Genomic DNA, 16,057 nt, shown 5'->3' on the forward strand with positions numbered 1-16,057 from the left:
CTCAAGTAATCACATTTATGTGCAAATGTTTTTAGTTAATAGTCACTGAATAAATGTCTTCCTCTGAACTCTCTCTCTCTCTTTCTCTTAAATGAGCTTGTTTGCTTGCAACCACTTTGGAAATGATCCAGAACAAAATGTCATTAGCATGTTCCGGGAACTCATTAGCAAAATGCATTTATGCATTAAGAAGTCCACTTATAAGGCAAGCCATGCTCCATCTACTGTGAACACAGAAATGTTGAGGAATTGAACATGGGAAGGGTTGACCAAAAGTTCCTATCAGTGAACAAAGTCATCAGACTTACATTAAGTGTGAGAAAATAATAAGCAATATTGTGTCTATATATATACACACTATATATACAGTATATATATATATATATACCGTGCCCAGCCAACAATGATAAGTTTTAAAGCTCTTGACTGTGGTGACTGATCAGGGATATTATATATACATTTGTACTGTGTTTTATATATATGTGTTCAGATTTGATAGAAAAGGCAATGTAAATAAAATCAACTTTATATATATAAAATTATGTTTATATGTGTGTATAACTATATAATATATGGCTATATAAATATATATAGAGATATATACATACTGCAAGTGTGTGTTTAGTCATATAATTTATAACAATGATAGGGGTTTTTTTGTTGTTTGTTTTGAGATGGAATCTCGCTCTGTCGCCCAGGCTGGAGTGCAGTGTCGCGATCTTGGCTCATTGCAAGCTCCGTCTCCTGGGTTCACACCATTCTCCTGCCTTAGCCTCCCGTGTAGCTGGGGCTGCAGGCCTACATGCGTCTGCCACTACGCTGGACTAATTTTTTGTGTATTTTTTTGGTATTTTTAGTAGAGACAGGGTTTCAACCGTGTTAGCCAGGATGATCTCCATGTCGTGACCTCATGATCCACTCATCTTGGCCTCCCAAAGTGCTGGGATTACAGGCGTGAGTCACCGTGCCCAGCCAACAATGATAAGTTTTAAAGCTCTTGACTGTGGTGACTGATCAGGGATATTATATATACATTTGTACTGTGTTTTATATATATGTGTTCAGATTTGATAGAAAAGGCAATGTAAATAAAATCAACTTTATATATATAAATTTATATTTATATGTGTGTATAACTGTATAATATATGGCTATATAAATATATATAGAGAGATATATTTATATATTGCTATATAAATTTATATTTAGGTAAATTGCTTATATAAAAATATACAGCTATATAGGTATCTCCCCTACCAGAACATCTTGAGAGCTGGAGTTGTATCTAATTCTGCTCTGTACTTTCCAAAATACCACCTAGGATGCCAGTTCGACTGTTATAACAAAGGAAAAAATAACCTTGACTTAAGTAAAGTAAAAGACTCTTCCCTCCCTTCTCTCTGTGATAGTCTAAGCACAACCAGTCCAGGACTGATATGGCATCTCCACCCTGTTTCAGGTCCCGACTCCTTCATATTTTTCTCACCTATCTTCTCTGTACAAATTCCCTCTTGTGATCTAAAAAGGCTGCTCTATCTCCTTCTGCCATATCTGCATTTTAGCCATCAAGTAGGGGGAAGGGGAGGCAGGTTCCTTTATTCTACAGTATGATCAAAAATTGTACACTTCCCTTTCAGTCATAAACCGTATGCCCTGGCTGGGTCACATGACTATGCCTAGCTGTGAGGGCTATTGGGAAGTATAGTTTTTAGTTCAGCAAGGAAACGAATATTGGTTGAGCATCTTGAATTATTGGTTCCAAAATACTTTTTTAAAAAAACCTATAAAATGTAATGTAATTAATATTTCATCAAATATTTATTATTGTAAGTATACTAACTTCATTAATTGTCTAATTATGTATTCACTAAGGAAGCCATTTTTAGCTGAGTGCAGTAGTTCATGCCTGTAGTCCCAGCTTACTCAGAAAGCTAAGACAGGAGGATCACTTGAGCCCAGGAGTTCCAAGCTGCAATATGCCAAGATTGTGACTGTCAATGTCACTGCACTCCAGCCTGTGCAACATAGTGAGACCCTATCTCTTTAAAAAAAAAAAAAAAAGCAAATTTTTTTGGAAAACAATATTTTCATTGAATTTCCTCCCTTTGCCAAAATCCTGGCATATGCATATTTGCCGAAAAAATTTATAGTTAACCATATGTTAAACAAGAAATGTATAGTCAAATACTTTAAAGGGCAAATTTTAAAAATATTTTAAAAATATATAGCAAAATATGATATCAAGTGATATGTATGTCTATTTTAGTTTGTATGAGTAGAATAGGGAAGTTCCAAAACTAAGTGATTTAATGGTCTTCAAATATTTTTAAATAGTCCTGAGTATATGATTTTTAAAAATTAGCCGGGTGTGGTGGCGGGTGCCTGTAGTCCCAGCTACTCGGGAGGCTGAGGCAGGAGAATGGCATAAACCTGGAAGGCGGAGCTTGCAGTGAGCCGAGATCGTGCCACTGCACTCCAGCCTGGGCGAAAGAGCGAGACTCCGTCTCAAAAATAAAAAAATAAAAAATAAAAAAATTATTAGAGTCAAACAGTTGAAGTGATAAAACATCAGGTATTTCATTAAACTATATTTTGCAAATATCAGTATTTAGGGGATGTAAAATGGAAAGTGAATAAAATGATTTGGAATAGCATTTATCACTATAATTACCAAACCAGGGACCAATATATTTTAATAAAAAGATCTGTCATCACAACTGCCCATGAGTTTCTTCTATTCAGTGGTAAGGGAGGGTTTGTGTCACTATTTAAAAGAAATGCTCTTTATGTTACCTTCAGAAGAGTTAGGAAGGAAAACCTAGCAAGGTTGTCTGTAATGTAAATGACACAGCATAAAGACAGCCCAGTACTCTGGAGCTGCAATAGGTAAGATTGGGAGCTGTCCAGTGGTGTCAGAGACAGCTGCCCCTCTGCCGTCTGCTATAGCAGCATCCCAGGGGGATTTAAAGCTGCTTAAACACTTCTATCAGTCCACAGCCACAGTAGCACCAGCTTTTCCATGTGTAAATGAAGGGAACGAGCCTATTTCTTTCATAACATTCTAGCACAAATTTCAGTATTGGGGGACAAGACCCGGCTGCTCTTAGAGTTTAGAAGTGTGACACTTGTGCAATTAAAAGTAGAGGCTTGAAAATTAATTCTTTGAGTTTTCATGAAGAGAGAAACAGTTTTTTGAAAATGTTCATGCATTCAACTGCTACTGATTGATTGATTGTCACTCTGTGCCCTTATTATTAGTGGGCATTGGAACGTATACCATGAACTTAGAGGTGCTGCATTACACCAGCTGGTATGTCCTAACAATGCATTTTCTCTGTGAACATTCTCTTCTGAAGACTGTACACTGTCTTACTTCGTAATACAGAAATACATGGACAGTGCCATTGTTGTAGATGGTACATGTTTCTATATTATCATTTAATGTATTCGATAGGTTTCATTAAGTGAATCACATCACCATTTTATATATACATATCTGTGTGTGCACACACATGTGTAAAACTGATATAGGTATGTTTAAAAAGCAACTTGATATATATATGATTAGACTTGTCGAATACAACATATATGATTAGACTTGTCGAATGCCTCAATGCTGAATTGATCCTTTATTGAGAAGAACATTATTGTTCTTGAAAGCTATTGTGCGACTAGCTGAGTGTATTCTCCTAGCCAAGTCTGAAAAGTGTCCTGATATATAAAAAGTTTATTTTATCTCATGGTACTACTCTTCCTGCGTTTTGACCCATTTTGTGACTTCCTTTTTGGCCTTTTATAAACATGATCTTTTGTGTGTTTTGCTTTTTTCGGTGACACTTCTCCTCTGAATTTATATCCCAGACAGTTACTATTTGCCCTCAAATTTCTTGAATAATCAAATAAGCATAGAAAGTAAATTAAGCAAAGGCATACTTGAATAAAGGCATCATTTTATTTTATTAAATACATAAGGCAGTAAAGAATCGGGTAAGAAACAGAAAGTGACCCATATAAAGAAATAAATAATATAAGTCTACTGAAACTCAACTGTGCCCGTGTTATAAATACAAATGAACATGAGTTGAAATGGAAACCCTTGAGAGTCAAATGATCTTTCACACATCAGTTAAAGACTTCAAAAGAAGTCATCACAGTGGAGTTTAAATGGGCTTAAGTTTTTAATTTGACTTGACTGGCCCAATACTCAATATTTCAAATCTCCTCATGCCTGTATCTGTAGTCTGCTTCTTAATTTAGTTTTCCTTGAGCAGAATAAATTGTGTATCATTCCTAATTATTAAAATGCTTATGAATTTTCTACATATTGATATTTCTTTTTCTAGTTAATTTCCCTGTAAAATATCCACCTCAATAACCTGAAGGGATGAATTTATATTATAGCAGTTACTCTTTTCAGCCTTATTTCTCAGTCATATTTATGCACATGAATGCAAACACAAGCATCCACATGCATTCACTCACTTATTAAACATATATTTACTACATGATCATGAATGCTAGTAGTAAAGAACTTGGGCCCTCGAAACAGACAAATCTGGATTTAATTTTTGGCTCCATCTCTCACCATTCTTGAACATCAATTTGCTCATTTGTAAATGAGATATACTATCTCCCTCATGGGGTGGTTGCAATCATTAAACTAAGTGATGCAAGAACTATGTCAAATATTAAGAACTAGGAAATATAAGATATAATTATTTATTGATCACCTACTAGGTGCCAGATACTGTAGTTTGCAGTTGTGTTGTGGACTTCATCCTGGGCTTCCTGTCTCTAGCCCCTGCACACTCCATTTAGTCAATTTAACATATGGAAATCAGATTAATTGGTCAGATCATGTCTCTGCCCTGACTTTTTCTGTGCATTCCTTTTGCCTGTAAAATAAAGGTCAAACAATCTTTAGTCCAACATTAAACATGTATCAGTTTCCTTGGGCTGCCCTAACAAAGTACCACAAACCAATTGGCCTAAACAACAAACATTTATTGTCTCACAATTCTCAAGGCTAGAAGTTCAAGATCAAGATATTGGCATTGTATTTCCCTGGGGTCTGTGAGGAAGACCCTCCCTAGCTTGACATGGTTTGGTGGCAATCTCTGGCATTCCTTGGTTTGTGGAAGCATCACTCTGATCTCTGGCTTCATCTTTACCTGGCATTTCCCCCATGTGTGTCTCTGTCCAAATTTCCCTTTTTTATAAGGACACCAGTCACATTGGATTAGGGGCCTACCCTCTTCTAGTATGACTTTATTTCACCTAATTATATTGCAATGACCTTATTTCCCCATGAGGTCACATTCTGAGGTACAGGGAGTTAAGACATATTAATTTTGGGAAGGACACAATTTAACCCATAATGTAAAACATGCTACAACCTGATCCCAACCCCCACTGTCTAACTTAACTCTGACTGTTTTCTTCTATATAGTCTAAAAGCCAAAATAAATAAATAAATAAATAAATAATAAAAGAAAAAGAAAAGAAAAGGAAAAGAAGAAGCCTCCTGGCTTCTTCTCAGGTAAAATTATTCTGCTTTCTTTGTCCCTATCTTCACTCCCACTGCCTCTGGCTTTATCCTATTCCTGCTGAAAAGACTCTGCTCTGAACTTTTGCCGTATCAGAGCCTCATTCCTTCAAATGGAAGCTGGTAGTGGGGCTGAGGGACTGTATACCCACCAGGGCAAGGCACGACTTGAGTAGCCATGGAAGTCACCCTGAGGAATTGTCAAAATGGAATTCATTATTCAAAGGAAAAGGAGAACTGAGCTATGAAGTGGAAAATACAATTCATCAAAAAAAATAAAAAGATATATATATAGAGAGAGAGAGCACCCAAATAATATAAATTAGAATAATCTTGTTATTTGGTGTCTAGTTTCTAAAACCAAACAGCTATCTTATCTGAAGAGGTAGTGGGCTGGACTGGAACACGGGCACTTCACAGGCACTCCTCCACAGCCGTGTGGAAAGGCTTCATGGTAATCATATAACTGCTTAAGCTTTGGAGGACTCAGTATGCGACAGTTGTGAAGGATACTTTCTGCTCCTGTGTTCTAATCATCTAAAGAGAAAAACATGTATGAACTGTTGGTATTACCATATATGGAAGGAGGTTTGTCAGCACGAGCTATAAGGTAGCTAGTCTATTTCTGTCTACAAGTAAAAATCATTTCATCTGGCTCTGATACCTGGGGATGTTTGCATGACCTTCCCCACTTTCAGATCACACTGCTTGTAGATCACAATTGTTTCATGTTTTCCCTTCCTCTCACTAATTGGAACAAAGTCACAGTGCATGGTACTATTTTGAACTCATTTCAGAAAAGAAGGGCACCTCTCCACCACCATGCCAAATAAAAGAAAACCAACATATCTGCAAGTTTAAGTGAGGTCTTCTTTCACTTGCCTCAAACAGTGGGCTATGTGTTTCACATAAACATCTGATTTAATCATCTCTTCAGATGAGGAAGCTCAGGTTTAGAAAGGCTAAGGAAGATGACCAACATGAAACAGCAGGTAAGTTTCAGAAATCATGTCAAACCTAGCCCCATCTGACTCCAAAGTTCATGCTTATATCTATTACATCATCTCAATTCTCTTTCTATACACAATTTATGAATGGGGACATCAATTCAAATAGTCGCAGACCAGATCATGATAAAGCTTCACCAATTACTCTGCCTAACAAGGATCTCTCTCTCTCTTTCTCTCTTTCTTACTCTCATTCTTGGTCTCTCTCTCTCTCTCTCTGAACTAGTATAGCATATACCTGTGAGAGAAATATAGTAGCTTGGAACATGATTGTTTTCTTGTTACAAGGTTAGATGTTAAATATGTTCCTAATAGCAAGTTTCATGTCTTATCTTATGTCTCTTGGATACTTTATTCTGCTCTGCCCAGTACCGCATATCTAGTAAATGTGTTGAAACTCCCACTGATTGGTTCTGGATGTTTAACTTTATGAGTATAGATGAGTTTCATCTGAAAAACTGTCACATCAAGTAATGCCGTGGACAAACTCGGGAACACTTATAATACTATTGCAGTGGTGTAAAGAGACTGCCATAGAACAAAAGAGTCTGGCAAGTGCTTTAGCTTTATCAAAGATAGACACATCCTCCAAATTCATCACAGTGCATTGCCTCTGCTATGGCATTATGGTGACAGGCTCATCCACTGAGCCCTGGATTGGAGATTCAAAAGCCCTATTTGGCAAGTATTGTGAAATCACTGACAAATGCCTGCTGCTGTTCAATAACACTTTGCATTTATTTAATTTCCAAAGATAAAAATATCAAGAAGTTTTGGTAGATAATAACTTACATAATAACTTTCTGTTTTTCCAAATGAAAGAATTAAGAATTAAAGATAGTAGGTATCTTTAAAATAGCGTCATCAGAAGTCCAAAGGTAAAACAAGGAGACAATCTAAACTGTTCATTCATCTACTCATTTATTCAACACACATCTAGTTAACACTGACCTTTGTTTTTGCAGTAAGAATTATGATGGGGATGTATATGTTTTGGAATTACACAGGTCATACACATAAACCAGAATTCAAGTATCAAACAAGGTTTCCTGGGAAAATAAATATATAAAGACCTACAAGATGAGTAGAAGAGTATTCAAGGTCAAAGGAAGAAAAGTGCTCCTTTGCATAATGTGCAAAAGTGCTCCTATGCATAAAAGCATAATGTGTTTAAGAGACTCAAAGAAGTGGTGTGACTAAAGGAGAATGTACCTGGTAAGTGAGATGTGCTGGAGAGGAAAGAGGGAGTCAGAGGATGCATACATCTGCATGTGAGTTAGTATAAGTTGGTGTAAATATTGCAGGGTGAGGAGGTGATAGTTGAGGTTTTGGGAACTGTGGAGGATACACCAGTGCCCAGGATCTTGGGTTAGGCTATGAAGAAGGCAGACACCCAAGTGTATAAGGGTTGGGTTTTCATTAGGTGGATTTAAAGGATGTACTTGAGAAAACGAAGTTGAAGATACAGGAAAGAGCATAGTTGAAAAAATAGATCATGGATTCTAAGCCAAATAAAGAAGGGAATTAAGCCATTGATGGCCTCATAGTTAGGGAAAAGGAGAAAGGCTAAAATTTGGTGTTTTATTGAGATTAATGGACAAGGTAGTAGAACGCGAGTAAGAGAAAGAGTCACTGAGAGTCCTGAAAGGATGGAAAATTGTGATTACAGAATAGGGTGTCTGAACTCGTTCTGAGTTCAGACTCAGATAGGGGTGGAGAGTTGTGGGTCACTACAGATCTCAGGCTGTAGCCATGGAGGTAGAAGCAAACGTTGTTGGAAATTAGGACACCAAGATGATGAGAGAATGTTGCATGATTCAGTTTCCATGAGACATTGAAGATGCCCAGAATGATGGCAAGACATGGAGTGGAGGGGGACAACAGTGACCCACATTCCCTATCTTCAATAAATGGGGAAGGGTGAAAATAAGGGAAGCTAAGCAAGTGTCAGGAAGCTCAAGGGGACAGTATATTAGTTCATTCTCATGCTGCTATGAAGAACTACTTGAGACTGGGTAATTTATGAAGAAAATAGGTTTAATTGGCTCACAGTTCTGCATGGCCGGGAGGTCTCAGGAAAGTTACAATCATGGGAAGGCACCTCTTCACAGGGTGGCAGGAGAGAGAGTGAGTACAAGCAGGGGAAATGCCAGAGGCTTATAAAACCATCAGATCTTGAGAGACTCAATCGTTATCACTAGAACAGCATGTGGGAACCACACCCATGATTCAAGTACCTCGAACTGGTCCCACACTTGATACGTGGGGATTATGGGGATCACAATTCAAGGAGAGATTTGGGTGGGGACACAGAGCAAAACCTTATCAAACAGCCATTTTTTACATGAGGCTAGCAGACTAAATGCCTGGAAGCAGCATTTTGAAGGCATGGAGATGCTGATTCCACCTTCAGATCATAGGACGTACTGAGTAGAATAAATGAAGAGATTTGAATTAACACTAACAGTTAATGAGAGAATGACACAGTGAAAATATTAGCTGATAACTTCAGCAATGCTATGAAATCTGATTTTACCTGAATAACTTAGGGTGAAACATGTACATGATCTTTGGAATATGATGGTTTGGGTTCAAATCTTCACAAAAAAGCAAAACAAAACAACTTCCTTGGAGAAGCATTGTAGTTTTTAAGGCTAAGGAACAATAATAAATGCCCAATAAAGCCTTCTGAATGTACAGAGAATTTCGTTAATGTAAAACATGGATTAGAGAGGGCAGAGTAAAAAGACTTAAGAGCAAGAGGAATAATGCAGGACAAGATCAAGGAGAGAGTGGAATAGATTGAGGTGCATGATGTAAGGCACAGACTTGAGGAAAGACAAAAAGGTATGCAGAAGAGAAAAAAAAAATGGCTATTGCTGTGTCCAAGGAAAACTGTTGTGAAGCATGCTGGATTGAATTTATCTAACCTCTGGTTTGTCAAAGATTCAGCTGTCTTAGTCGGTAGGAATGAGTGTGCCTAGAATTTTGAGAAACTGTAGCTTGGATGAATTGCCCTGATTAGAGATGGGAGACTCCCTGCTTTAGAGATGTCAAACAAAATCTGGCTGTCTCCATGTCTAGAATGGAGACACTGGTGTCAGTGGCGGCTGGTGTCAAGGAGCCTTGGTGATCAATGGTGCTCTCCATGAGTTATGATCTGTGCACTGATCTACATTGCCATTTAACCATAACTCCTTTCTGATGCAAATTATGTCATGGCCATCCTCTGTGACAAGTGGCATCCTTTGGGCTCCCAAGGATTGCAGTAATGAGAATAGTGTGGACTAGTGTGAGTCCTTAAGAGCTACATATTCCACAGGCATGAAGCTCTGCAAGTCAGTGAATCCCTCTACAGAACTAACACTACAAAATAGTCTACATTTCCAAAACTTGCATGTATTCTGCATAATCGCAGGCATATAACTAGGAAAATAATAGAATAGCTGTCTTTAATATGATAAACCAAATCTAATAATTAACAAGGGCAGAACAGTGAAAATCTTGATTGGTCATTTCATGTAAAGACACATAAGATACAGTTTCCAAATAATATGTAAATTCCAAAGTCTGATGGTCACATTTTAGAGCCCAGCTAGACTACTGTATTAGTCCATTTTCACACTGCTATAAAGATATTACATGAGACTGGCTAATTTATGAAGAAAAGAGATTTAATTGACTCATAGTTCTGCAGGGATGGGGAGGCCTCAGGAAACTTACAATCATGATGGAAGGCAAAGGAGAAGCAAGGTACGATTTTAAAAGGCAGTAGGAGAGAGAGAGGATGCAGGAAAATCTGCCTCTTTTAAGCCATCAGATGGCACGAGAACTCCCTCACTATCATGAGAACAGCATGAAAGAAACTGCCTCCATGATCCAATCACCTCCCACCAGGTCTGTCCCTCGATTACGATTCAAGATAAGATTTGAGTGGGGACAAAGAGCCAAACCATATCAACTACTGACTAGTGAAATAATGTTGGACAAGTTCATTAGCTTTTCTGAGGCTCAGTTGCCTCATCTGTAAATTGGAGATGCCATAAATACCTATGTCATCCATACCTATGTACTATACTATACTTAGCTCAGTGCCCAATAAACAGTCATCACTCCATAAATGGTTATTATCATCATCACCATCATCATTATTAATAACAGAAACCAAAATGTCAACACTGCCAGCTCTTCAGTGTGGTATTCTCAAGTCTATGGAAATAAGGGAAACAAAGCTGTTGTCTGATAATTTTATTATATCAACATTCAATTTCTCGGAGAATTTCTCGTGAAGAGTCAAATAACCAGCAGGTCTTAACTTCAGACTGCTTCAAATAATCCATATTTGTTCCAATGCAGGAGTTGGGTGAGGAGTAGTTGATTAGCCATGGAAGAATACAAAATTCAGAGGCACAAAAGAAAAAACTGGCAGATCCTGTTTAAGCACTGGAGAAGGAAAAAGAGACACTTTCTATTTCAGTAGTAGTTCTACCCCAGTGTAGAAAAGAATAATCAACTTATTAAAATCTGAAGTCACCAAATAGTGAAGGCAAATCACCAAATATCTTATATTGCTACTTTGACTTGTTTTGAATCACTGATGAAGAAAATGTGCATTGTTTCCTGTCTGAGTTTCTTACTTTGTATTAGTCCATTTTCATACTTCTGTGAAGAAATACCTGAGATGGTAATTTATAAAGAAAAAGAGATTTGTATTTTATTTTATTTTATTTTATTTTATTTATTAATTTATTTTTTGAGACAGAGTCTTGCTCTGTTGCCCAGGCTGGAGTACAGTGGCACCATCTTGGCTGACTGCACCCTCTGCCTCCCGGGTTCAAGCAATTCTCTTGTCTCAGGCTCCCGAGTAGTTGGGACTACAGGCACACACCACCACACCCAGCTAATTTTTGTGTTTTTGGTAGAGACAGAGTTTCACCATATTGGTCAGGCTGGTCTCAAACTCCTGACCTCAGGTGATCCACCCGCCTTGGACCCCCAAAGTGCTGAGATTATGGGCATGTGCCACCATGCCTGGCCAGAAAAAGAGGTTTAATGGACTCACAGTTTCACATGGCTGGGGATGCCTCACAATCATGGCAGAAGATGAAGGAGGAACAAAGGCACATGTTACATGGCGGCAGGCAAGAAAGAGTGTGCAGGGGAACTGCCTCTTATAAAACCATAAGATCTCATGAGACTTATTCACTATCATGAGAACAGCACAGGAAAAGTCTGCCCACATGATTTAATTACCTCCCACTGGGTCTCTCCCACGACACGTGGGGATAATGGGAGCTGCAATTCAAGATGATATTTGGGTTGGGACACAGCCAAACCATATCACACTTGTAAACTATTTAATATTTAATTCCAATTATAATTTGACTTCCTATGTAGTGACCACATGGAGAGAATGTGATGATCAGCCAGAGAATAGGAGTGTTCATGTTCTTTGGCAGTTATATCTTTTATTGTAATGAGTGTGTCTTTTTTTGTTTTGTTTTGCTTTTTTTAGATAGTGGGCCTGAAGAAATTTATTTTATTTTATACATCAGGCTTTGGTTGGGAATTTGGCTAACCTGAGCCCATCACTGAGGGACAAATATACTCCCTGTGTATAAACAGATCAAGTTCTAGACCTGGACGGGGGGAAAAACCCCTTGCCAGGAGATGGTAGCACAACAGTGTGTAGGGAATGTCTGTTAGGAAGAGTTTTAATTGCAACTACATGACCAGTAGTTGCATGTCACTTGCAGCCTAAGCTTCTAGCTGAAAATCTGGGTTTGTTTATGAGAGGAAACCATATGAAGAGGATTCTTACCCTGGACTGTGGTGAGTTTGTCAGGCATGACCATGACCCTCTGTGACCGTGTATCTGGGTAACCAACAGGTTTTTCTGGGAAGATACTCCTCTGGGTTTCTGTGTGTTCATTAGGATTTTTCAGCCTTGAAATATCTATAATTGTAAAATGTATGAGTTCTAATTGTGTGTCACGTTTTGGCAATGATTTTTAGATTAAAAATACAAGTAGTTGATGCTTATAACTTGATACATTGTAAGATGCCTCTTCCAAATGTCCCTGTTGCTCAGGACCTACCCTTTGTCTGTCTTCAAACTGGCATGTAAATGGATTGTTTCTGCCAAGTGAGTTAGTTAAAAGAGAAACATTAACTTATTTGAGTGGACTTAAGTCAATGTCATTCTGGAAAAGGTGATGGCATGCCACACTGGTGTTTTGCATTGTGCACAGGGACTGGGCTTGCCATTGGAAGGCAACCTGTATAGAAGGTGCTTAATTCTTCTTTAAGACCAGACTTGCACTTCCAGCAGGTTCCACAGAAAGCTTCCACAATGCAACATCTTAATAATTGCATTGACAAATAATTGACTTTTCTCAGGCCTAGTAATTTAAGAAGTAGTTATAGTTTTTATAATACATATTACTTTCCTTAAAAATTAAACAATTTAAGAAGTATATTTACTGATAAAATATATTCTAATGAAAATATTTCAATTAATGAAAGATATAAAAATACACATACATGATGTTTGCATAGAGTATGTGACATGATGAATTGGAGATCCAGGGGAGGGAAACAGAGTCAGAATGTAAAAGCTAACACAAAGAGTAGAGAATAAACAGGGAGATGGGCAATTAGCCAGACTTGATCAAGAACCCAGGTAGGGTATGGCAGAGGTTATCTGGGGCCTAAAGACTAGAGAAAGGAAGCCCTCAATGTCCTAGATCAAAAGATGATGCTTGATTAAAAATAGGCAAAAGGCACAAATATTGACAACATCAGAGTAAATGTTTAGAAAAATAGCCAGAGACCAGGAAGTCAATAGGGACCAAAGGGCAGGATGGAATAACAAGGCTTGAATATCAATAAGTCAGGTGAGACTGTGACTGGGATTTTAATAAGAAAGAAAGAAGTTTTATACACCTACAGGAATTCCATAAATCAGGCACCAAATTAGAAAGACGCTAAGGCCAAGAGTGAGTGAACATGCAGGAACTAAGTACCCAACAAGGAAAGGACCAAGCTTACACAATAAGGGAAGTGGGAACCCAGGCAGGGGTACCTAAGAAAGGAGACTGAGTTGCAGGAACAGTCAGTGATAATCTAGTTTACATTGATCCAGAGCTGTGTAAGTCTAAGCTGCATAGCATAATTTTCTATCTATAACAGAACAACCTCAGAGCTTGTATAGGTCTGTTCTCTCAAGGAGCTTCACTTGACTGATGTAACAAGAAGCAATGAGGTTTCTAGTCTTTGGGGGATGCTCCATGTTTATAAAAGTTATCTGATTTTACATGTTTGGGAAATGTGTAAAAAACAAACTTTTCATTTTTTGTCCTGTGTCTTAGCAATCACAAAACCTATTTGACAAAGTCCTTGTTGAACAACCATCATCCCCATGATGCTGCTGTCTGAGGAAGTCTTGGGAAACAAAAAAGCCTGTGCTCAAATCACACGTCTGCAACTGACTGTGGGCAAATTATTACTTCTCTGGGATTTAGTTTCTTCACCTATAACATTGAGGTAATTACCAATCTGACAGACTCATAGTAAGGCATTAATAAGATAGAAAAATGACAACACCTACTAAGATACTTAACCATGAGTTCCTCTTCTTCCTGCCATTCCTAAAGCATGGATAAAAAGCAGTTTAAGACCCCAGGCACGCAGCTCTGGGAGGAAACATAAGGTGCCAGGTGAAATGACATTCTAATGCTGATTTAAACCAGGATCCCTCTACACATCAATACTTTGTACTGGAGCCAAACCAATCCACAAGCAGAATACAAAATGATGGTACTAGTACACATATGGTCCAGCCCGGGCGACAGAGTGAGACTCTGTCTAAAACAAAGAAAAAGAAAAGAAAAGAAAAGAAAAGGAAATATCATACATCTAAATTAAAAATAGAGCTAGACCAGCAAGAAACTACCTGTAAAATAATGAGACATCTCTATTAATCACTAAACCAATTGTTTTTTATTGGAAATATATACAAATATTACACATAAAGTTTTGAGTTTTCTTCTGAAGAACAGCTTTATAGTAATTGTTCCATATAATTGTTACTCCTTTCCCTGTGAGCTAGTAAAGTAGTTTTATGAGACACCTGTCAAGACTTATATAAGGAATGGCCACTGACCATAGATCCAATTGAGTCGACATACTTTTCCAAAGATCAAATTCTTGACCTTGTGTGATCTGCCAGCCCCCAAGAAGTTTTATACGTTCTTTTGCGTGGTTTTGTGCCATGCCATGATGGCAGCTGCTACTTAGATTCAAATGATCTTAATGGGTATTTCCATATGGAGTGAGTTAAATACATAATGGCAATCATCTGCTCATGTCGCATTTTTTTTCAGATAACCTTGGAATTATTTCAAAAGGCTGAAACTGTATAAATTTAAATGGCAGACGACAACTAAGAAAGACTTACCATACAAGCCAATGATTCCCAGAGAGATTTGATTTCTGTCTTCATTATGGCATTGACATTTCCTGTAGAAACTTAACATATATGGTCTAACATTCTATACCAACATGGCCAGAATCAATGCAAGTTAAATTACGTGCACTGATGACCACGCTCTCCCTGAGTATACTGTTTCTTTCTCTTAGCACACACATCATCTGTATCTCCACTGCTTCCAGTGGGAATTTAAGATCATGGTGCAGACTGAAGTGTTTCTGAAAAGTTAAATCTTCCCATAAAGATTTGCCTATAAATTTATACATTCCTGAAATACTTGATGTATTGGGTTTATATACACACATGTTCACACACACCCACATGTGACATGGTAATATAAAATGTAGAAATCATAATTAAGAGAATACTGTCTCTTCAATTAACTTACTTGGAGAATATTTCTTGAGGGACATGATTCTTTATTTTGATAATGAAGGATTTCCAGCATTTGTATTGTGGCAAGGCAAGGGAAGTGGATTTCTGAGTTTACTGAAGTCATCGTTGGCCAGTAGTAACTTGAACTTGAAAAACATTACTTTCCTTGCCATTTGTCCATCAATCAGGCTAAAATATCATGGGAACTTAGAAACAAAAACATTTCTCCAATCAACTTTGGAAATGTTAATAATGTGTATAGTAGCATGTTAAAGGACAATAACACTTACTTGTGCCATTGATCAGTGCCTCTCATAAAACTGAAGAGAGAAATATTGAAAATCTGAAACATTTTTCTCCCCACTTAACAGCAAAAAAGATTTGGAATGAAAAAAAATTATTCCATATTCTCTGTTACTGACTTGGCTATGAGTTATGTTGCTTTGCATTTAACTATGCTTATATAACTAATCCACAGAAAGTGTTGTATTTTGGAAAAAATATAGAGGTACGTAGCTGACATTTTCTGTTGCAAAACATTAAAAACATGTTTGGGTTACTCACATCATCAGAAGATGTTTCAACTGCTCTAACTACAAAATGTCAACTTATTTTCTGTATATAAGTTTACCAAAATAC

General features: G+C 37.6%; 1 protein-coding gene across 13 annotated transcripts in view; it reads left to right on the top strand.

Annotated features, from left to right (window-relative positions):
• NYAP2 (neuronal tyrosine-phosphorylated phosphoinositide-3-kinase adaptor 2) overlaps positions 1-16,057 on the top strand; it is a 320,701-nt gene that overhangs the window by 31,974 nt on the left and 272,670 nt on the right. For 2 of the 13 annotated variants that reach the window (XM_021924043.2, XM_021924045.2), the window contains exon 2: positions 13,923-14,097. The exons of 10 other annotated variants lie outside the window; for them this stretch is intronic. In XM_021924043.2, the coding sequence (XP_021779735.1) occupies positions 13,973-14,097 (125 nt within the window). In that variant the 5' untranslated portion in view covers positions 13,923-13,972. Of the gene's footprint in view, positions 1-7,559; positions 7,768-13,922; positions 14,098-16,057 lie in introns of all 13 variants that reach the window. One more of the 13 variants, XM_021924044.2, reaches the window with a different exon arrangement.

The sequence above is a fragment of the Papio anubis genome, chromosome 10 (genome assembly GCF_008728515.1).
Source record: "Papio anubis isolate 15944 chromosome 10, Panubis1.0, whole genome shotgun sequence".
In the NCBI taxonomy this organism is placed as follows: Eukaryota; Metazoa; Chordata; class Mammalia; order Primates; family Cercopithecidae; genus Papio; species Papio anubis.